The sequence below is a fragment of the Lepisosteus oculatus genome, chromosome 12 (genome assembly GCF_040954835.1).
Source record: "Lepisosteus oculatus isolate fLepOcu1 chromosome 12, fLepOcu1.hap2, whole genome shotgun sequence".
In the NCBI taxonomy this organism is placed as follows: domain Eukaryota; kingdom Metazoa; phylum Chordata; class Actinopteri; order Semionotiformes; family Lepisosteidae; genus Lepisosteus; species Lepisosteus oculatus.
This window is the reverse complement of record NC_090707.1, coordinates 23,982,884-24,007,613: the sequence shown is the minus strand read 5'-3', so window position 1 is coordinate 24,007,613 and position 24,730 is coordinate 23,982,884. Positions and strand designations below refer to the sequence as shown.

Here is a 24,730-nt window from a genome sequence, read left to right as displayed (position 1 = left end):
CATGGTTGTAGCCTCTTCATTTTCATAAATGATACATTTTACTTTCTTAAGGAGGTGTAGGCATAGTTATTTGGTTAAAAATTTAAGGAAATTTGTCCAAGAGCTACTTCACGTGATATTTTCCCTTTTGTGTCCTATGTGTCAGCACTATATATACACTATGTATAAAGAGAACAAACTGCTTTCTTTTTTTTTCAAAATTCTTTCGTTACTGGCACATTTCATGCTTTAAAATTATCCCTGATTTGTCTTTATGAATGCATTTATTTATGTATATATTCCCCTCTGTCATCTTAATCGACTCATGACCAGGAAAAAAGTTGTTTGCAGACATTGTACAAACATTATTTTCATCTCATTGACGTGTACTTTTGTTAAATATTTAAAAATGATACTGCACTCGGTTGCTTGCAACTCAGCAAGGGTCTGTCCAGTTTCAGCATGTAATCCACATAAGGCTTTGGCTGCTTCTAATAGTGGATGGACTGCCTGTCGGTTTTAGAGCACATTACTTTGGAGCTCGTGACCTGTACCACACAACACATACTTCTTAAAATGTTTGAAAATAATGCAATTTCATAGCCACTACTCAATAAACAAAACTGTGTTCTATTTAACATCATTCTTTTACATTTTAAAGTTTTTGTATTTTTTATGGGTAATAATGTGGAAACATTTTATAAGCTGTACTTGTAAAACCAGATCAAGTACTGCATGCCCAGTTATTAATGGTTTCCAGACATAATGCAGTTTCATTCCAGAGCTGTCTGTAATTGACTGCACTCTACTAGCCTGCAATTTGTATTTTTAAGCCTTTCCTTATCTGTCTGGAAAAGGTATCTGAGAAACAGTAAAATAATACGGGTAACGACAAAGGGCATGCCAACATTCTTGAAGAATTAATCTCTAAAATTTGCAGAGCATACAAAGAGTTTGAACTCTGTAAGTATTCATACTTATTCTACTATTTAATAGTAGTAAACATTTTTATGTTCCACATAACATTCAATTTAGATTGTATTAAATAGACAAAAATATGATTAAAGAAACTTTGTATAGAGGAGTCATGATTTTAAGTACTGAGGAACTGAAAATTATTCCACTGAATTAAATGTTTATAAATCAAAGCATGATGTTTAGTAAATAGCTAAGGTGATGCTTTACAGGTGGGGAAGACTTTTCAGAACTGTTTCCTCATTACAAAGTTTGGTGTGATGTTAAATAGGTTTATTACCTTGTATTCTTGGAAAATTAAAATAACTAGAAATGAAAAAATGTTAATTTGTGGTTTTATGAAGCTCAGTTTTACATCATATAGTTCATTTTTGCTGCATGCATGTAATACTCTGTCCTTGGCTACATAAAATATCATCCATCAGTTGTGTGCCTAGTCTTGGTCTTTTTGGATTTTTTTGCAGCTTCCACAGTTTGATATTTCTTGCTTTTTAGCATTATATGTAACTTAATCATAACTGGTTTGAACAATGACAGAATCTAGATCATTAATATAATTTAGGAAGAGCAGTGGCCCAACCCAATTTTCACGATAGTCCACTGAGGATTTTTCCCAATGTTGAGTATTCACCCCTTATCTGTACTCAGTTTCCTATGATTTGACTAGTTGTTCTTTTAAAAAACATGCAATTCCTTGAATGTTTACTGAGAATTAACCTTTAACAAAAAACATTTATCAAAAGCCTTCTGAAAAAATAAATGTGCTCTGTAATAATTTCCTGTATTGATGTTTTTAAAATAACTCTAACATGTTTAGCAACAGAACAGATAAAGGTTTATTCCATGCTGAAAAGAGAAGAAAAGAAAGCCCACATTTCAGCTGTGGAGCCTTCTTTGAGTGTGAGAGAAGCAGAGAGGAAAATTGGCAGTTGATAAAGCATGGGAGAACAAAAGCTGGGAGTGGAGAGGAGACGAGGGCAGGAGATAAGCAGAGTCGACACTCTGGTGGTGATGTGAAGTCGAAGAGAAGTGAAGAGAGGTGTGAAGTCGAAACCTGCAAATGAATAGAGAGGATTAGAAGGAAACAAGTCTGTCGTTGAGAGAAGGGGATAGGTGTGATCCTAGTTTCAGGATTTCGGTTGTCTTTCTGCAGAATTCTGAAATCCCTCTGAGAACACAGATGGAGAGATCAGTATGATATAGCCATTAGAGGTGAAATGGGAAACTTTGGGCTTGGAGAGATCTTTGATCCTCACACCCTGACATGTTACCTGAAACAGTCTTCCAGTACCAGTAGAGGAATCATCCTGTTAGGTGGGGAAGTTGTTATTAATGGTTCTGGGGATAGAAAGGGTTTTAAGGTGGTAGGGAAGCACCAATGGAATGTGGTTGTGAGGCCAAGAGTTCCTAATTGAGTTGATTATCTGAGGGCTGTTGTTGGCTCGGGAAGGGCCCTGTCAATAACATGGGTGGAGTATCCTCTAATGAAAAAAAGTGCATTTTAAGGGTTTTGAGGTGTATTTTGGAAATCCATGTCATCACGGCAAAGTTAGTCGGTGCCTGAGAAACTGTGAAAAAGGGAGAGAATTTTTAGTATGTGTGGGGTGAAATGAGCTGTACAGGAGATAGCTGTGTGAATCTGTGGGTTTGTAATAGACAGAAGTAGAATCATGGATGGTTAATGGATAGGTTTATGTCTACAAACAGAAGAGTAGTGGAAGATATGTTAACTGTTAATTTGAGGGATGGGTGAAAGTTGTTGGAAGTGATGCAGGAAATGCTCTAGCTGGTCATTAGAGCATGTGGTGGTAGTCATCGATGTATCTTCTGTAGAGGTCAAGGACAAAGCCAGTGAAGGAACTGAGGAAGCATTCTTCTACCCAGCCAACAAAAATATTGACATAGCTGGGTCCCATCTTGGTGCCTGTGGTAAGTCCACTAACCTGCTGATACGAAAGGTTATTGAATGAGAAAGCATTCAGTGTAAGGACCAATTCCGCAAGACATACAAGAGTTTGGGTGGGTGGATCAAGGACTGTGTGCTTGTCCAGTGTGTGCTTGAGGGCTGTAAGACCATCATTATCGGCAATGATGGTGTATAAGGATGTAATGTTCATGGTAAAAATGTAACATTCTGGGCCCGGAAACTGGAAATCATCAAAAAGTTGGAGGGTATGGTTGGTGTCCTTGTATAAAGGAAGCCCTTCAACCAGTGGTCTGATAAGGCTGAGATGTGAGTTGTGGGACAGTCACATGCTGAGACGATGGGGGGTCTGGGGGTGTTGAGTTTGTGGATTTTGGGGAGGAGGTAAAATATGTATTTCCTTGTTGTGGAAGGGATGTTGGGAGCTTGATTGTTGCATTGATTAATGAAGTAATCTACTGATGGAAAATGGCTGGAAGGAGGAGTCCAACAGCTCTGTTTAAGATTGATATTTTTAATAGGATTGTTAACTGGGTTGTTGTCAGCTGCCAATTTGTGCTGAGTCAAATCATGTGGTATAAGCAGTTGAGGTCAACTTGGGTTTGGGGGATGTCCAGTGTCTTGGGGACTGGTACAAGACTGAGGCCTTTGCTGAGAAGAGATAGCTCATCCTGTGAAAGGGAAAGGTTTGAGGGAATAGTAACAACAAGATTAGGATTAGTGGAGGTAGTGGGGGTGTTGATGTTTTTTCTGTAAAAGATGATTGTTTTATGTTTTGAGTAAATATATTAAGTTTTTCTTACCTACTTGAACCAGTTTAGCAAGATTTACATTTTCTAAAGTTACATTGACAATCCCCTAGAATCCTGTTGTGTTACAGATTATTTTCTAGTTAAGGTCTAATCATTGTTTCCATAATCTTATATGTAATAGATGGAAGATGTATTGATCTTCTTAGTTTGATTTTACTGACCTTTTTGTGGGTGTAAATAAGCAATTATCTAGTCAGTGGGTTTTTCCTGTCTCAGTTGACTTTTAGAAATGTCTTGATAATAGTTAAAGAAGAATCTCTAGTTTCCCCAAATGTGCTGTTGCATATTTAATCATTAGAAAATACATTGCACTTTTCTGGAGCATTGCATTATACCTTTGTAACCCTTTCAGTTAAGTCAAGATACTGTTAGTCGCAGTTTTACAAAACATTTATTTTTCTGTCCTGGGATCTCTGTTAATTGTTAAAATAAAAGCCTAAAGATCTAAAAGTTAGAATAAGAGCCTAAAGGGTCAAATGTTTATCTAAATGGCTATAGAAATGCAGAAAACATGATCCAGTTGTCAAACTGATGTCAAGGTTTCAATGTGTAAACATATATTGGACAATGTACAAAAACAACAGATGCTGCGACTGAAAACAGCTGGTTAATGATGAGATACAGTTTTAAGTATAGATTGTTGCCAGTCAAAACAAGGAAGATAATTAATGGTTTCCTCTCCTGCTGAGCAGGTTTGGGACTCTTAAGGAAATTAGATGGCAGGAGTGATGAGTCAATTTTTCTTGTGAATGATTAATATGTATAACAGCATGATAAATCTGGGAGTGGAAAATAAACCACAGGATTTGCTTGTGAAATTTGAATGAAGTAGGGGTGTGGACTGCATGGTGATTAGCGCTTGCTGTCTTACAACTCTTGGATCTTGGGTAAAGTTCAAAGCAGGGGTACCTCCTGTGTAGAGATTACATGCTCTCCTGATATTAGTGCAAGTCTTTTTGGGGTGCTCTAGTGTCCTTCCATAGAGCTGATGGATGGGATAATTGGTATCTCCTAACTGTACTTGTGTGTGCCCTTTGATGGACTGGTTTCCCATCTGAAGTGTCGTTTTGCCTTTTGTCATATGCTTCCAGGTTGCTGTAATCCTTACAAGAAATGCATAGCTCTTTGATAAAGGATGCATTAATTTATGGATAGAATATTTTGTTGCATTGCATCTTTTTTTAATCAGACTGACAAATGTAAGGATTCATTTCATTCAGCCTATTGTGCTAGGTTTACATGTACTCTAAAAAAACACACTTAAATTTGTGCACTTTTACACTAAACATCTGGTATACAGATTCCAGTAAAGTTTTTAAATCTATATCTGTAATCTAAATCTAATTGGTTTCCTAATTACCCATTAGTATTTAATTCAAGTTCATTTAATTTTTAACATTTAAATATAATTTACTTTTATTTTCTCTTGATTAGGGCTATAGGAGCCATAGGGTGTTTTAATGTGGTTATATTCCTTTAAAAACAATCCTGTAAATATGTTGATATTCTACTATTTGAAAACCACATTGTTTTATTTACATTGTGTGTGCCTTTAAGATGGCCAAACGCCGATGTTCATTCATGTAAATTCTAAAAGTTTTCAGAGGAAATTAGAGCACAACGGTTTCTGGTGTGCTTGTGTAGGTGCGTGTTTAGTTTACTTGAGCTTTAAGGAATAGTTATGGTATTGTGGAAAACTTTTTTTTGTTTGTTTGTTGACGAAACCAAAGTGAATGTGAATAAAACACGTTTACTTTTTAAAAGTTTAAAAGTTTATTGTGGAGTCTACACGGGCGTAGTCAGCCATCAGCTCGCCTTTCTTACGGTGGAATTTGGATACTACAAGGACAGAAACAATCCAAAATGCAAGGAATAAATTAAGAATTAGAGCTTCTCCAAAGAGTATGTAAATATTTTAGTTATGTCATAAATTAACTGAATTCCTGAGGATACAAGGGCCACAATTATTCACACATTTAATTATACCTTTAATTTAAATAAAATGTAACAAAAACATTTACAAAAAATTCTCGTCTTTGAAAAGTGCAACAAAGTATGCAGAACTATGTAGAGGCCTCGGCAGGTTTTGTGTAAATGGAGGCAGCACATAAAAGACATTCAGTGATAGCATGCGTTATTGTGGATAACGTTAGAGAACTCTCCGCAGACTTCGGACAAGCGGCCGTTAACCACCACCATTAAAAGAATCTATACAAACAATATTAGCATTGCATTTTGTACAATGAAGGCAGAGTTCATGTTGAGAATATACTCATGCCTTTGGGGTGTTGTTTTCCATCTAAGTGTCCTGGATTCCCTTATTAACATAATCACATGGCTGGACATTTTGACCTAAAACCTGGTTTCTTCTGCCAAGAAACGAAGCTTTGCCAGAATTAGACATTGCAACATGACAATGAACAAAATTTAAATAGAATGTAACAAAAATATCTACAAAAAATTCTCGTCTTTGAAAAGTGCAACAAAATATGCAGAAATATGTGTCAAGATATGGTTCAGTACACACAAATTAAATGTTCTTGATTGACTGAAATTGTAACCCTTGATTGAAATCATCTCAATCACCAAACCTCAATCCAATCAAGCCAGAAAAGCATTTCACTAATGAAAACAAAATGACCTGACGGTTATTTCTGAAATCCCTATCAGAAGTGCCAGGTTCTCATAATACAGTACTGGAGGTGTTTTGTCAGTATAATCTTCTCCAGAGGAGAATTTTTAAAAATACTAAAAACAGGGCTGTGAATAAAGGTGACCCTCGTGTTTTTTGTGCTTCCATTATTGCAGAATGTCCATTAAATCATGATGGATGTTTTTTTCCACCCCAAACACTATTGTATGAGAAATACATTTAAACTATACTGTATTAATATGCTTTCTGGATCTTTTGACTATTTTTTTAACAGTTTCAATCAGTACAGCAGAAATTATTCCTGTACCTGTTTCATCAGAAATATACAAGCTCTTTTTCATGCGTCACATATACTGTATAAAATTCACTAAAGCATGTGAAACATAACACCTGCTATAAACATTGGACCTACTCCTCTAGGGCACTATTGATATTTCAGAAAAACCTGAAGACGGATGCTGTGTTCCTTGATCTCATTCCAGCCTAAGACCGAGTATGGAACTCCACTCTACTATCATGAAATAATCCAAATGCTGCTAAGCAACAGACAATTCGGAGTTCACCTTTGGTAGCAAGCAATTACTGTACGTAGAAATGACAGAGAAATAGACTCTCTCAGGGATCAGTATTGGCTCCCACTCTGGCCGAGACAGGATGCTTACCTTCTGGGAGCACAACAACAGCCAAAGTCAAATCACGGAAAAATCCAATCCACCTGTCTCTAACAGAAGACATTTAATCTACCAAAAACATGTCTGCCTTCAGGAAAGCCAACCTGGAAAAATCCTCTCCATCAAGACTTCAGTGCAGACTACACCTGGGCTCAAGCATGGGGAACACCGGATTTAACAAACAGGCATCTCATCACATGCCCTACCCAACACCTCCAAGCTTTTAGTTTCCAAACAAATGTGATCCACTCTCAATGATTTTAGGACTGGTCATGGTCCTCGTCTTGCCAACCTCTATAGATGGGGAATTAGCGCAAGCCCTGTTTGTTCCTGTGGGATGGAGCTAACTATGCATCAATTCCAGAGGCCTGCCTAATCCACAGACTCAGTGGAGGACTAAACATCCTCAAGCAGGTAGACCAGAACGTATTGCTTGGCTCAGGGACCTGGCATTTATCAAACAAACCATTGATATTCTTGAATTTTAAACCTATGTAGTATTTATTTTTACCTTGTTTTATTATTTGTGCATTTTACATAACACAAATTCTGTTAAATCTGAAGCAAAACAAAAACACATAAAACAATCCATGAACCTTTTTGTTTCTATTACATGTGGTGTGAATAACTCTGAAGTGGAGTGTATTTTCTCAGAAAAAAAAAAAACAGGAAATTTGACTTATGGCACACATCTCCCATTTATCTTAATAATGTTGTGCCAGCTTTTTTAATCGGAACATTTGGGAGTTTTCTGATTATGCTAGTAATTACAGGTAAATAACAGTAAAGCTGCATGACTGTCAAATCTGTAGGTGTCTTGCACAAAGTATTTTAAGCTGTTGTTAAGGATGCAGTTGTAATACATCTTAAATCTTGGCACTCATCCTTGTTTGCATAACTTTAAAGAATTAGATAAATCATCTTTAGGAGCTGAAGCCATTGAGTAATGGTTATTGTATTGATCCAGGAAATACTTTGAAAAGCTTTTCTTACTCAGTGTAACAGTATCACATTCACTTTTGGAGAACATGTCTATGGCCCACACACACAGTAAAAAGATGATACCTGTGTTTTTTCTTTTTGATCATGTTAATTTTGTTAAGTGCTTTAAGTATAGAGTATTCATAAAGGTAAAAATGTCTATCTCTATTTAGAGATTGTTCTGTAATATGTGTTACACTATGATCAGAGTTAGTCATTGTTAAATGGATGTTTTTCCTTTGCATTTAAGACAAAGCTTTCCTTAATCCAAACAAAACATTTGGTAAATAACATATGAACCAGTCAGTACATGTTTAATGCTTAACATAGAACGTATTCCTGATATACTTCAATACTGCTGAACCAAATGAAATTCACAGGTGAGTTTTACGTAATCTTCTTTGTGATCCGCGGATCGAGAGGTGATGGGGGTTCCTTTGTTCATTTTTCCATGATTTATTGAGTAGGTAAGCAGTTTGTAGATAAGCATAATTTGTCTATTCTTTAACAAATATCCCATCAGTATGATTAGAAAGCAGGTGCTCTTACTGATCTGCCTTCAATTTCTGATTCTTTAATGTGCGATTCAAGATTGTATTCTGTCACTTTTAGTTCAGGTGGGTAGCTGCATCAGCATACGTAGGCTGCAAAGGAACAAGTAATAGGTTTATTCTGTGCTGAAAAAAAGAAGGAAGAAAACAATGTTGTGTTTTCTTTCTTCTTTTTTTCAGCATGGAATTAAACTTTTACTTGTTTCTCTTACTTTTGCCTAACTTAACCATGTTTGAGAAGTCACTGGCACCGTCAATGTTGATCATCCTCCGTTTGCTGAGGATTGCCTCATAAATACATAGATAAGTTTGAATAAATCTGTTTGGTAGATAATACTTGGTCTTAGCAATACAAGTATTATTACCCTGCCTTACTGACTGAACATGTTTTGGATAGATTTCATGGGCATCCTTTTGTACTCCTGAACAGATGAAGCCAATATTGGCCAAAAGTTTTGTGACAGTTGATTATTTTCTATCTGTGCATGCGGCCTGATCATATGCGCTTGTATGTTGTAATGGTGAAAGCTGAAAAAGTGTCTGATAAACAGCTCCACAATAACTAAGCATATCAGTACATCATTTGGATGCATTTTTAAAAACTTAAGTTTACCTTTGTTGCCGTCAGTCCATCCTGGTAACAAGAAACACGGACAGTGAAATAGTAAAGCAATAAATGCAAAACAGAATTAAAAGACTGAAAAGGTGTACGAATGAATAGCTATGCTGCATTGAAGACCAAGTGATAAAAATTGGGGGTGGGTAAGGTCTCCAAAAAGAATCCCTGTATTATAATTGAATTTGCACATTTTTTCAGTTTTGCCTTTGTAGTTAGGCAATAGTTTGTATTTTACTGTTTACTGATCAATCTCGGATTTAAGATGTTAACAGGAAATTGTGCATTTTCTAACTACTTTGTCCAATATGGGGTCGCATGGGAGCCGGAGTCTATGGTGGCAAGCAACAGGCATGTTCCGTCCAGGATGTATCCTTGCGCATCCATCTCAGGGCACACAGACACAAACACGCATGTACTCATACCAGGGCCAGTTGTTCCAGAAGTCAGTACGGCAATAAAGATATTATTACCTTCCCTACCAGTATGTAGAGGGAGAACATACGAAATCCAGGCAGATAGATAGCACCCCAGGAATTGAACCCAGAACCCCAGCAGCAGGGCAGCAGTACTAACTTCTGTACCACCTTGCCACCCTCTTAACAGGAAATAATGCTTTCTAATCTCTTTAGAGAGCATTCATAAGAACACAGGAATGGTTACAAATGAGGGGAAGCCTTTCTTCCCATGTACTGTCGCTGGTTTGTAAGTAGTAACGGTTGAACCAAGGATCTCCGTAATCATTTTTTGAAAGAAGCCTGGGTGTCACATTAGCAACTTGTTTCATACTCCCACAACCGTAAAGAAGTGGCTTCTCTTCTCTGTTTTAAATGGATTTTCAGTCTTGTTTTTTTAAATTTGGAATCTTCATATACGTCTTGGTAAGATTGCACAGTGCACAACTTGAAATTTAATAGTTATGTGTTTTCATGTCAAGCCTGGCAAAAATGATCCCTGCACCCATACTCAGGGAAGAATAAGGAAGTGTAGGCCATCGCCATTGATTTGCCCCCCTTTGAGCCGCTCATCTTTTTAACACGTTCTTAACGTCTTTCAATGACAGCACCCCAAATCGGGGAGGCATCAGTAATACTATCGTACTTTAGCAACAATCTGTCAATTGTGGAATCCAGCTCAGGATTAGCTAATCACGCTGTCATGTGTAGAATTGACCTCAAAGTTAACTAATTACATGATCCAGTCTGATACTGTGATCTTAGTACTTAGTCTGCTTTTGCGCAAGCACCTCTATCAGTTGAGCAGCTCTCAAGTCTTTCAGACCCTTCTTCTAAACAGGTTTTTTGTGTTACTGTTTGAAGAAAAGACTTTATACACTTTGTGTAGAAAAATTAGGAAATTCCTGGATTCCTGTAAGTTGTAAGTTATTTTTAAGTTACTGTAAGTTATTTATGAGCCTGATTCTTTGAAAGACAACACATATAAACCTGTCACATTTTGTCTTTATTATTCATCAAGTGAACCTGTACATACTGACAGGAGAATCATGGTATTGTCCTTTTAAGTTCTCACTTTTTTTATTTTTGTAAGATAATAAGGAAACGGTTGTTAGGAGGTAAAAAGCAGTTTTGGAAATATGTAGAAATGTTCTGGTTCTGGTGATGGCTTTTCACTTTTTTGACATTAGCATGTGGGCATGAGTGAGGACTTAAGGAATAAATAAAATGGCAAAGCGTGTTCCTCTTCTCCCTTAATTGTTGCTATTTTCCAGAGACTGGGGTGTTTCGGATTCTAATCATATTATAACCATACTGTATTACATATATGTCAGTAGGAGTTAAAGTTATAACATTTTCAGATGGATTAACTTTTAACAATTCCAATCCTATTCCGGTATCTTCTGTTTTGTTTGGTTAATTTAATTGGAATTATGATTAGGGTAAAGGGCTTTTTGATTTTTTTTGCCTTTCTTGAAATCCAAGGGGGATAGTGTCTATATGGATTGTTTGGGGTGTTTCATTCTGTTTGGAATGCTTGCACGGTTGAATACTTTAAATGTAAGCTTTCTTCTGCATTACTGTGGAAGGTTTGCTGATGGCAGAATGTTTTTGAATTATTCCAATAAGAAGTTTAACTTCTTAAAACAGTTTTTAAAACCTTGGTCTAAATATACTGAGAGTGTGAAGCAACTAATGCTGTTGTTCCAAAAAACTCATTTTGTTGTGTTTTAAAGTCTCTTGGTGTGGACATACAGTATTTAGGCAAAATATGGCATCCGAAAAGAGAAATATTTTTTTGTTGTAGTAATAGTATTGGTTTCTTTTATGTTCATTTTCGATTTTAATTAAAAAAGGGTTTATTAAGACTGATTGACTAAAATGGAAAATTTCAGTTTCCATCACACACCTGTGAGAGCCCCATAGAGGCAGTAAATTAAATAAACTTTTCCGACAGGAACAACAGGAGGGAATGGGTTAAGTAACAGATTCTGTATGGCTCCCATGTCATGAGTTCTACTTCAAACACCTGGGTGATTGATCCTTAAAACCTGCCTGTTACAAAGACAGATGTAACACTGTAAAACATTTTAAATGGGAGAGGACACTTCACTACACGTAGTTTCAATGTCTTGGAGTATTGAGATGTTTTTGGTTGAAAGTCTGAATTTGCTTTGTGTTTCTTCAAAGAAGTGACTGTTTTTTTCTGGGTTGTATATGGGCTTATGTAAAGGCAATATCAAAGGTAGTGTATGTATTTCTAGCCTTTGTAGCTTCAGTAAAGGGACTCTAATCTTTATAGTAAAGCATTAGTACAGTACTTTACCACAGAGAAAAGTACTCATGTCTCTCCTTTGTAAATGTGGCACAAAGCTTCAAAGAACAATTAAAAGGATTAGTTTTTGTTTATTTGGTTCACTACTGGGGTCTTTCAGAAGTATATGAATACAATAGATGTCTAAAGCCTTATCAATTAAATTTAATTTTCATACAGTTTAAATTAATACATCTGATACATGTGCTCATTAAACAACTGTAAGCTCTTCATCTCTTTCGCTGGAAGGTCAGGTCCTGTTATGGCAATACCTTTGCTCCTTCTTGTGCTCTGTCATATAATCTGATCAGTTATGTTAGAAAGGGTTTCATTGCCTCCTGTTCACTGAATAACAAGTTCACTGAATTTTGATGTAAAACCTTTGCAGTTTTGTAAGTATAACAGATTTGTGTTGCAATTTTAAGCTTTAATATGACTAAATCTCTAATAAAGCATACTGGCTGAACTTCTGTTATTGTTTGTTTTGGCCCAAGATGTGTCCATTGGTATTGATACCAGCTCTTTGTGTTTGCATGGCAGTTTCTCAGCACAACACAAATTCTATGTCAGATTTGAATCCTTTCATGGCTCTAAAAAAACAGTTTTGTAGTTTGTAGTACTGTGTGAAGACCTACATAATTTATGTACTGTGTAATGGTCTTGGATTAATAATTTGTATTGTTGTTTGGGGGTAATTAAAAATGACTTTAATCAAAATTGTTTTCAGGACTCTTACTATAGTCAATATTTAAACATCAAACAATTTCCTCTTAATAAATAATTAACATACAGAATCTGGTTAAATTGAATTTACTAGAGTACATAATAGTGATATGTTGAGATAAGTCATGCTTCTCTACAGTTTTTATGCAAAGCTTTTAGGTAATGTTTTTTGCAAACAAATTAAAATTCTGAATCTTTCAGGTCTAGATTTGATCATCCTCGTTTCAAAATTAGAGATAACATTTTAATCTATGGATTGTTACTGTTCCAGATGTTTTCTCCTTTATGGTAAAATAGTTGCAAGACTGACCTACAGTGAACTCTGGAATTATTGGCACCACTTGACAAATATGAATAAAAAAAAAAGTATAAAGCAAATAATATTTCCAACATAATTAATTAATTATCCTAAATTAATGATTCGAATCAAACATGACAAAAAAAACTATTACATTATAAATTATTTTTCTCAAAATAAAAGAAACACAGTTATTGGCACCCCTGTTTTTAGTACTTGGTGGAGCCTCCCTTGGCAAGGATAATGACAGTAAGTATTTTCCTGTAATGCTTTATCAGATTGTTGAACACATTTGGATGGATCCTAGACCATCCCTACATGCAGAACCTTCCCAGATCCGTGAGGTTTGTAGGTGTGCGCTTATGGACAGCCCTCTTCAGCTCAGACCACAGATTTCAGATTTCAATAGGGTTCAAGTCAGGAGACCGAGATGGCCATGGCAAAACACTGATTGTCTTTTATGCCAGCCATTTCTTTGTTGATTTTAAAGTCTTTTGGATCATTGTTGAAAGATCCATCATCGGCCAAGACGCAGCCTCCTGGCAGAGGTAACCAGGTTTTTGTCCAAAATATCCTGGTACTTTTGAGAATTCATGATGCAATGGAATTGATCTTAACAAGGGCTCCTTGGACCACTGGCTGCAAAGCAACCCAGAACATCAAACATCGCCCATTGAATTTTACAGTAGGTATGATGTTCTTTTCGGTATACAGTATGCATCCCTATTCTTACGCCAAACATACCCATGATGTTCAATTTTGGTCTCATCTGACTGCAGCACCCTCTCCCAGTCAAAGTGCCAATAGTGTTTGGCAAACACCAGGCACTTCAATTTGTTCTTCTGCAACAGTAGGGGCTTTCTTCTAGCAACTCTTCTAAATAGCTTGTTGGCATTAAGGTGTCGTCGAATAGTCGTTTTGGAGAAGATGATGCAATCAATCCTTGTATTCCTTTAACTGAAACCTTTGGATTTTTCTCTGCCACCCTCACCATCCTTCTCACTGTACGTGGGGACAAGATGGGCTTGCATCCTCTTCCTTTTTAATTTATTGCTCTGACTCGATATCCGTATTTCTAAGGTTTTACTTATTTTTTGTACCCATTATTTACTTTGTGAAGATGAACAACGGTTTGCCTCATTTCTGTTGTTAGTTCTTTGGCATTCCCCCTGCTGATGGATGACAAAAGGTTTTTTTTTGCATATTTCGTCATTTTTATACCCTAAAGAACTAGGAAGTCAACAGTACAAATACAGACATTATTTCTTTAAGGCAAAATTGAACTAAAAAAAGTATAAATATATTATTTTTTGTGTTAGATTGTATTTGAAGGGTGCACCTATGTTCTTCAAGTAAAATGACATTACTTGTTTACAATTGAACCTTAAAAATGAAAAAAAGAAAAAAAGTATTCTCCAAACATGTGAATGTTAAATCCCTGTCCTTATCCTATGGTTTATTTTATTATGACTTTTCTTCATATTTATCAAGGGGTGCCAATAATTCCTGAGTCCACAGTATTATCTTACGGAACTGCCTGCATTTCTATTCAACAACTCTGGAGTTCTTCACCCCAAGCCTGTCTTTTCTCACTGTTATATCTACCGAGCCTTTTCTGTTTCCAAATGCAAAGAATCATTGTGAGAACTACTCATGCTTCCTTAAGTATCATAGTGCCTTGCCGATGGGTCCATATATACCCAGAACTTTTACACTGGAGTTTTCCTGTTTCCCACAAACTCTATAGCTGGCAGCAACAATGATCTAATTGTGTATTCTGGTTTGTGGGGCTACAGTAGCATGTATTAAAAAAACACACACAACTGAAGGAAATGTCTCAGTTTGGTAGAATAATCACTGTATGTCTGTGTGATCTCTAATAAGCAGGGAGGAGAGGATTGAAGTGTAATGCTGAAAACTATGTAAAATGCTGAAAAAAGACTTTTGAGACCCAATTGTTTGTTCTTTGCTTTTTTTATAGGGAGAGTCTGTTGCAGAGAATCTCCATTAACCTCTACTAACATTCATTTCACCTTAACCTTCACCATCTATTCATTTAGCTTTACTCTAAAATCAGAATAAACTTGAATGAATAAAACATTGACATCACAAGCTGCTTTGGGATTTGTCAATGTTCAATTTGGTAGATTGACTTTGACTAGAAGGACTTTTTCCATTCTCCATTTTCATTGCTTTGCCACCTTTATGACTATCAAAGTTATGAATCTGCACAGTGTCTCTCTAGCATCTAAATGTGGTAAACCACTGACATACAAAGTGTGTATTTTTTATTGTTTTGTCCAGGGGTCCTGAAGATACATGCTTTGAAGGAGGTGTTTTTCCAGCCATCCTGAGCTTTCCATCTGATTACCCTCTCAGTCCTCCGAAGATGAGATTTACCTGTGAAATGTTTCATCCTAACAGTAAGCAATTCCTGTACTCCTCATTGTCACAATTAAAAACTTTGTATATGTTTGTATATTAGCTATCAAATAAAGAACAATCACACTGTAGATCTGTGACATGAAGCATTGATGCAGCTGTGTTTTTCTAGGAGGAGATTAATGGAGGCCACATGTATCAGTAGTCAGGTTCAAGTGGGAATTACTATTTAACACCATTGTCCAATCAGTTATGATCAACAAATGAAGCCTCTGAAGCATAAAGAATTTCTTTTTTCTCTTGCCAGGTGAATGTTTTAGTGTAGATTACTGTGTACAAATGCTTATTCTATGTCTTCAAAGCTCATTCCAACTCCTTTCCAGATTACCACAGTCTGAATAGTTTATTTATGCAGCTACATATAATAGCTTGTACCCCCCGACAGTAATTGAGTAATGCACAATAAAAATGCAGAAAAACAAGCCCTATGCCATTCGTGCCTATTCAATGCTTTTGCTTGCCTTTAGGTTTGATAAGGGCACCAAAATGATTTTCATGTAAGGATTACTTCTGGCAGTGAATAATTTCTTGCACGCATTTCCAGTCCTAATCCCTCTCTGATGCCATCTAATTGTTGAAAATAGCAACAATGCATTATTTCCACAGGGATGAAAGATTGCTTTCATGATTATAGGAAAATTATTGAAAAGCCCACATCAAGACCTTTATAGGATATTGACACACATTAAAGCTGCAGGTAATGATAGAGGTAGCAAGCACATTCCAAACTTTGCAACTTTTTTTCTTTATCCTAATGATGGTGCTATTTGATATGTGCTGGTGGTAATTACAGTATCACTCTTGTGCAACTTGTGCTCAGTCTTCAATTTATCAGTCCTCGTGTTTTGAAACCTGTATTTGACCATCTACAAAGGGTTGTGAACCAACCTCGAAACATGCCATCCAGTACTCTACTAAAACTGCTCTAGGTGCATTTGTACGAGTGCCTAAATTCTGGTAGGCACTCCATCATTAATCTTCTCAGCATGAGCTGACATTTGAAAAATACTTGTTTCAGCATACTCTGTCTTGTTCTTAAAGTTAAATATAATATTCTCTCACCTGAGGAAAAATATTGTGCTTAAGTATATTAATTTGGATTTTTTTTTTATCTTCCATACTGAAGTTTAATTTCTGGATAGTTGTAGAAATGTATGCTATTTAGCTTAAGGTCTCTTAAAATCATAATTAATATACTGTATGTCATGAATGATGGCATGATAAACTTGGTTTAATATGGTTCTACATTGGAATAAGCTTTAAATGTTTAAGAAATGTAGATTGAAATTGTTCAAAATAGTTACCAGTAGCATTTCAGTGTCCTACTGAATAGGTGAAGGTCAGTACAAAGAGCAAGTTTCAAACGCTTTTGTAAGTTACGGACATAAATTGGCTAAATGCTAGATAGAACTAAATGTTTGGGTATTTTGACAGGAAAGAGAGGTCAGACTTTTGAAAAAGAGAACTTAAGTGTCCCTGGAGTGGGAAAGGTGTGAAAAGTCTTGGATCTCTATGTGGACAGGATTTTATTTTAGGCTCAAAAAACATTTTTTAAACCTCTTAAAATGTGAAAATAAACCAATGGTACTACATTACTATTAGCACTACAATTAATGTCTCTTTAGGTGTTTAAGTCTCATGGAAGTTATATCAGTTTTCAGTCTTTCTAGAACACTTTTAAAGGTCTTTTGAAGTTCTTTTGTAGTATGTAACAGAAATCAATGTAGTTTAAATTCTATGTGTATGTATAAACCAGAGGTATGCAGTCCTAGTCCTGTAGGGCCCATGTATCTGCAGGTTTTCAAGGTCTCTTTAAAGTAGTACCTGAAGCTGGGAGATGTTAAATTGGTCCTACTGACCTACTGACTAAACAGGATCAATTTATGCTGTAAATTGAAATGAAACTCCACAGACACTAACTCTGCAAGACCAGGATTAGACACTTTATCAAAAGTAACATTTATCTTGAAATCAGTGTTGCTTTGATTACAGATTAAGTTAAAATTTAATTTTAGTTTTATTTTTGGGGAACATACTACTTCAGTAAACATACATTTTTGAAAGTAAACCCATTTAAGTAAAAGCTTAAGATTTTTGCTTTGTCTCAGTTTCAAAGTGATACAGAAGACTATTTGTTTTAAATGGTAGGTGAATAGCCTTTTATTTGTCCTAAACAACCAGCATGTACAATTTGAAGACTATTGTAGATTGCTGATCTTAAGTCAGGAAAGTTTTGGTTGATAAGAAGTCCCTCTGATTAAAGGCACTGGTATCTTTTTTTTCACTGCTTTTTTTTCTTTTTATGTCCATCTGCATTCATGCTACCTGTGCATGGGTAACTGGTTGGATGTTCACTGTAAGCTTTCATGAAAAGCAGCACCTTCCTCTAGGGCCTCTGAAAGGAGTATGTCGCAAGGCATTAATTTAAAGCAAAATGCATTTAAACTTGTTGTCCTTCTCAGTGAATGGAATTCTTAGTGGTAGTAGGTGGAGTTCAGTAGCATAGGTGCAGACTGGAGTTAATTGTTAGGTGTCTAGATGAATAAAGAGAATACCGCGGTACAATTAATTTTGTTGCCTTTACCTTGTAGTGTTTTGGCCCAGATCCAGTTATCATTCTGTGAGAAAATCTTTATATATGACAAGATGACACATTTTACATGTTTCCTGCCTATTTCAGTGTTGTGTTATTACACTGCATAAGATGATTGCCATAGGAAACTACTACATAAACTTTCTTGACATAATGCCTACACAAAATAAAAATGAAAATCAAGGGTCTAAAAAATCTTAATCCTTTAACTGAGAAGCAGCTTGTGAAATTGATTTCCTATAGCCACCCACTAAACATGCCTGAGCAATGTGTGCTGTATTCAGTAATAATGGCACTCGATTATACAGATTCTGTCATTTAGTTCTTGAGATGACAGTGCCTCACATATGGGATATGGTGCATTGCTTCATTATGCATCAAATGGGTTTGAGTATTTCACCATTTTTTAATTCAAAGCAAAATCTTTTTGATTGTGAATATTAAACTTCTCCCTTAGTAATGATGAAGCTTTGTTCATGCAGTAAATTAAGCCTGTGGTCAGGAATTCACTATTAGCCATGTTAGATCAATTGGACTACTCCTCCAATTTGTACTCACTAGTATTTGCCTGCTATTGCCATTTCAAACATTTGAGCTTACACCGGTCCTTCAGTCTTAACAGGGAGTTCTGGGATTCAGAACTCTTCTGTGAAATAAACATTTTCACACTGACTATTCCATTGTAAGGCTTTGTTAATGCACAAGGATTCATGGTCTAATAAGTGATGAGAATGATTTTACATTTGTATTCTATAACACATTGTAAAGACCTGCCAGGGAATGAACTAAATTCTGGCCCCACTCTTTGTTCAGGCCTGCAGTTGTTTGGAACTGTAACTTTTCACTGTCAGTATTTTGGATCACTTAGATATAAGTACTCTATGTGCTTAAGGAAATATTGCAGATAAACCACTTCCTTTTTAGAGTCTTATCAGTGTGCTGAATAAGACTATAGACAAAAAATGAAGGGGTTATCTGATTGCAAAGTGGATTCCTATCCTGGTTTGGCAGAAACTAACCAGAGATATAATCATTCATTTCTCATTAGGTCTGTGCCTTCTGATATAACAGCATGTTTGCTTTGATTTTTCAGATTAGAGTGCCGAGTTTTCTTCAGGGCCTTCTCTGCTAAAACAGTTTGCTCTACTGCCACAACACCAGGAAGTGTTTAAGTCATTACACATTTTATTCACATTCACATTTCCTCACATTTTGCCAACTGTTTGACAGTTTCATGTCATATATCCACCTTTACCAAGATAGTTAGTAGTTAAAAATGATTATTACTTTACACTGTGTAACTGATGCCCTTTGGTTAGTAATATTTGGTAAAAGACTATAAAATAGTGGAGTAATGATAAGTGCTATTGACATACTGTTCAATTTGCTGTGATGGAGTCCTTGTTCATTAGTCCAAAAAATTAGATTCCTGTCCTTTTACAAAAATATCACCCAGACTCAAATTATTTTGCAGAAAATATTTGCAATGTTTCTGGATGAAAACCTTGGAACCATAAGAACAAGAAAGTTTATATGAAAGCCATCCAATCTATCTAGCCCCTTTGGTATTCTCAGGTGAAGTACCTCATCCACCCATTAGTTGAATCCCTTTGCATACTGTTTTCAGTTTCAAATGCACTTCTGCCAAGTTTCTCCATATTGCAAAGCCATTCATTTTTTGCCCTTAGAAATGTGAGAAAACTAAACAGGTTGTACATGTTTTCAAGCCACTAAGTGTAAGGCAGACTCATAGTCCAAATCCCAGACATTCAGATTTTTAGACTGCATTGAAGAAATCATAAATGATGTCTGGGTTTTCACAAACTTGCAAGAAGTAAGCAGTTCTTGTGAAAGCTGTACTACATTTATTTCGTTTTAAATGTATTTAAGCTGAATTTATTTTTTTACTCACTCTGGGCTTTTTTCTCTTGTGTTATACTGTCTCAGTCTACCCTGATGGACGGGTTTGTATTTCCATCTTACATGCCCCAGGAGATGATCCTATGGGTTATGAGAGCAGTGCTGAGAGGTGGAGTCCAGTCCAGAGCGTGGAAAAGATTCTGCTGTCCGTGGTCAGCATGCTAGCTGGTGAGTTGCTCTTCTTTCTCTGGGGAGAACACTGAGCCCAGGTCAGGGAGCTTTTTATTGTGAAGATGAGCAATATAGTGTAGCTTGAAAACTGTAACAGTCCATTACAGGTCTTTGCCACAAGTGCTGCTTAAGTAAATTTATGAATTAATCAAGAGGGAAATAATTGTCTTACCAGTTTAAAATAAACCCTTATTTGCTAAATGGATAACTCTAAATATTATGTTATGCTAAATGTGTTAGTCTGCCATGAATGACAAACATTTTAATGTTTTCTTTAGAGTTAAACATTGTTGTCACTTATGCTGTAACACTGAATGCAATAATTTTATTTTTTATCACTGTTTTATATGCATTTTAAAGAGCCAAACGATGAGAGTGGAGCCAATGTCGATGCATCAAAGATGTGGCGTGAAGACAGAGACCAGTTCTGCAGAATTGCTCAACAGATTGTACGCAAATCCCTGGGGCTCTAATGCTCCCAATGTCTCCACCTAATGGACCTTTGATGTTATTTCTTTTTTAATTTTCACAAAGAGGACTGGAAATACATTGCTAAAGCAGAAGAGATGGCCCTTTTCTCTCTCTTCCTTGGACTTTGTGCTATGCATTACCAGCTGCTTTCATTTTTGTTGAGGGCCTGTTGTTGGGAACACTGACAATGTGGGTGAAAATCAGTAGATTTGGGTTCCTTCATTTGTCCTGTGTTTTCCCTCTATCATTACATCTTACTTTTCCAACTTCCTTGTTGTTCATAATACAGGAATTAGTATGTATGACAGAATTTGTCTCTTCAACAGTCTATTTGTATGACTACAGTGAGATAATAATTATACAGCATTTAGGTTGTTGTACAAAAGATACTTATGACAAAAGGCTGTAGTCCTACTTAACAGAGAAAAATCTGGAAGAGTACTTTGTATTTACCAGAAAAGCAAGCTTATCTTGCAGTGTGATACTGACTTCTTTTTCTTCCTTTGCAAAAAGGGTTGTACAATGCTTACTGCTCTATAAGGCATAGACTTCAGAAATACCTGTCTCCTTCGACTTTTATTTAAATAGATAATAATTTTGAAACAAGAATTAAACAGATGGCAACATTAAACCGAGCCAAACAAATGAATGTAGTGACCTGTATTTATAGGTTTGTTCTATATGAAAAACACAGACTATAATTTACTACCTTTAACTGTGTAATTCATGTATGCATTTTATTACTCATATTCTAGTTTCTCAACTTGAAGCTTTTCTGTCACATTTCTTCTTGCAGATGTTCTGACTTTATTAGGAAAAATATCTGCAAAGAAAATAAAGGGTGTGACTTTTTTAATGTTTTTTTGGGAGCTTGTCTTTTAGATTTATATTGTAGAATAGAGAATTTACCTATAAAAGCCTGGTTCTGGAAGGGCAGGTCACATAAACAACATTCTGAAGCATAGTTTTTCAATAAATGAAACCTAAACCAATTTGGTAATCAGTATTTTTTTAAAAAGTGTTTTTTCTTCTACTGCGTTAAATTTAATGGGTCTAGGACCATGCTTGACCTTAATGGCTGCTAAAGTACTAGAAAGAAAGCATCCTATCACCATTTGATAGATAACCTGAGGAATACTTATTTTTCAGTGCAGTCGTAAATGCAGTTGAAGAATTTGCTCTATAAGGTCTCTTCCTGTTTCATTGTTCCAGTGCATCCCGAAGGTGTTTTATGGGCCATAATTCAGGGAAGACCATGCTATGTTTCCAGTCCTTTTCTTTCAATCCATTGTTTTACACTCCTGGCTTTGATAGAGCATGTCATTAAGTTGGCATATGTACAGGAGCTCCTTCAATTTGCTAGTACAATAATTTTCCAAAGTACCTTGGTACATGCTTAAATGTTCTGATGGGACAGTGTTAGTGTGTTAGTCAAAACCGTTTCCTGGAGGCCTTCACACCCAGACTCTCCCATTGGATACCATCCATCCAAATGTATCCGGTATTATCACTCCACATGCTGTTTCCGAGTTTCTTTACCCAAGTTACTAAAGATTCCAGAACCCCTGTGTTCATCTCTGTGCTTTTATAAGTGATCAGTGGCTTGGTTTAAAGTGTTCTGTCATAAAATTTTTGTGCATGCAGTTCCCTACGTTCGGTGCAAGCTTGCCCGTCGCTTGCCTGTGACATTGATCAACTAGGCTTTTTAACTTTTTCACATTTCACTGTTTCTCATGCCTGATCTACCATCATTTTGTACTCTTCTGGTATGGATCCTTCTCACTAAACTGTAAGAGCCATGAATTCTCTTCAGTCCCATGAGCATATGATATCTGAACAAACCATCTTTCCTCACTAAAATGCTTTCTGTTCTAAATTATCTTGCTGGCAGGAATCAGATGCATGAGGTTGCAAATACCTATATATACACCTTTGAACTACAGTCCTTATCCTCTGCATACCTAAAAGTATCTTGTACAATCCATTATTGGCATAGAGAGGCTTGTCCATTACTTTTGGTATTATAGTGTAAATAGGTTACTATATAGCTTTATGTTGGTCATTTCTTGACACACTCCTTGCCAGTAGAATGTAGTAGAAGTATAATGCCATTTTATTTTAGCCTGTGTACAACAAGCATATTAAAGGTCATTTGCATATGCACATAATACTAGTAAGATCACAAGGCTCTTAGAATGTGATTAGATAATTTTGGATTTAAAGCAATATTTTTTACAGTAACCCAACTTTTTAGTACATACACATCATTCATTGGTGTCTTGCTGACTTGATAATTACCATGATATTTGGTGTGATGTTTAAGTGTTTTGAAATGTATAGAAATTGTTGTGTGGATGTTTTTTAACAATGTCTGTATAATCTGAATTTAAAATGGTTTTTGATGGCATGGGGAAAAGACATAGTGGCCTGCAAGAATTTTAGTTTAGTGTATAAGATCATTCACTTTAAAAAAAAAAACTTATATTGGTTTTTGGGTAGGTTAACATTGAAAAGGACTAGACTACACAAAATTTGGCAGTCACGGTCTGTTTTATTTCAGAGATGCAATGCAGATGCAAACAGCGCCTTAGTACGTAAGTGAGCTTAATTAAAGATATACATTACAATCTACGGAAAAGCAAGGCTTTATGTTGTATAATTAATTAAGCTTTTCTATTCATTTTCAGCTGTCCATAAACAGAAGAACTATGCTTTGAATTTAAATATCATAAGCAAATATCATAATTACCACAGTACAACTCAATCAACAAATCCTTTTTAAAATGCAAATAGTATTATGTATGTGATCAATGTGTTAATGATAAAAATTAGACTGACTCTTCTTTGTGCATCAGTCTATTTTATTGTGCAGTTTCACTGTACAGATTACTTTGTGTTCCAAAATGTTAAATACATTGTGTCGGTGATGTAAAGTACTGTAGTTGTGAAAGGTCTAATGCTAATGTAAAAAACAACGCTAGCAACTGTAGTCCAGAACATTAATAATGTAAGGGCCAGGTACTGGATTTTTTGGTAGATTAGTATATTTTCTTCATTCCTAAAATTTGTAATTTTTCAGTCAAGGCTGTTCATAGACACAATCTTTCCTGAGCTTTAGTGGCGGACTGGATGCCTCTCTTGCCATTCAGTGGAGTTGCAGCCCACCCAAATGACAAAAAGAGTGTTTTATGAACTTGGACTGTTCAAATTCTAGAGTAGCCATTTCACTATATGAATAGTAGAAGGTGGCAAATTGCTATGTGTATTTTAGAAATGAAGAATGCTTAACATGACTTCTTAAAGAATCCTTGACTAGGTTGAAGATATATTATCCATTCAGAAATATATAAATACATTTAGCTTCCCTCTGAAAGTAAAGTCACTTCAATATAACAGTCAAGCAGTTAGGTAAAATACATGTATAGTATAAAAGGTATTGTCTCAGACCAATTTGTCATGGAAAAGATAAGAGATCCGTTTGCACATAACAGGACATTTACTGTAAAACATTTGAATTGCCTTATGTTATATAACACCACATTTAAATAGTGTTAAGTAATCTCTGAATTATGAAATGGGACAATCGTGTTAGTAGATGTTTTTTTATAATGCTGCCCAATAAAACAAAAATGTAACAGGGGTCACACAGAAGCTATGCAATCAAGTGGCTATTAAAACAATCCTGCTGCCAGCTGTTTAGAGGAGTACCATTGCTTCCAATAACTTATATACTTTAGAAAACATATATAAGCATGTTCCTTTGAAGTGAGTACTTTGCACATCTAATAATAACTTAAATTTCTGTTACAAACTAAGCAATACTAAATCTTTTATCCCCTTTCTGCAATCATTTTTTATTTCTGTGTAATCGACATTTGAAAGCAGATGTGTTTGAGAAGATTACAAATAAACATATTTATCGCTTCCTATTTTCTAGAGTTCTTGAATCTATGGAACTGTAAGCTGTCTGATTTTACATTTTAGTTCAAGATACAAGAATATAATATTCATAGAACTGTCATCTGCAAATAACTAGAGAATAACAGAATATTTAAATTCTTTGAAAATAGCAAAGATTTTTTTAAAAGCATTTAGCTGTTCAACAGCAATCCAAAATCTTCTACTATTCCATGATGGATATTGATAAAAAAGTTATTTTATTACTGAGAAAGAGTAACCAC

At 35.7% G+C, this 24,730-nt stretch overlaps 1 protein-coding gene across 1 annotated transcript in view; it reads left to right on the top strand.

Annotated features, from left to right (window-relative positions):
- The window catches only part of ube2g2 (ubiquitin-conjugating enzyme E2G 2 (UBC7 homolog, yeast)), a 41,897-nt gene extending 17,419 nt beyond the window's left edge, over positions 1-24,478 (top strand). The window contains exons 4-6 of the mRNA XM_069196246.1: positions 15,257-15,375; positions 19,935-20,075; positions 20,439-24,478. Of these exons, the coding sequence (XP_069052347.1) occupies positions 15,257-15,375; positions 19,935-20,075; positions 20,439-20,551 (373 nt within the window). The 3' untranslated portion in view covers positions 20,552-24,478. The remainder of the gene's footprint in view (positions 1-15,256; positions 15,376-19,934; positions 20,076-20,438) is intronic.
- The last annotated feature ends 252 nt before the right edge of the window (positions 24,479-24,730 follow it).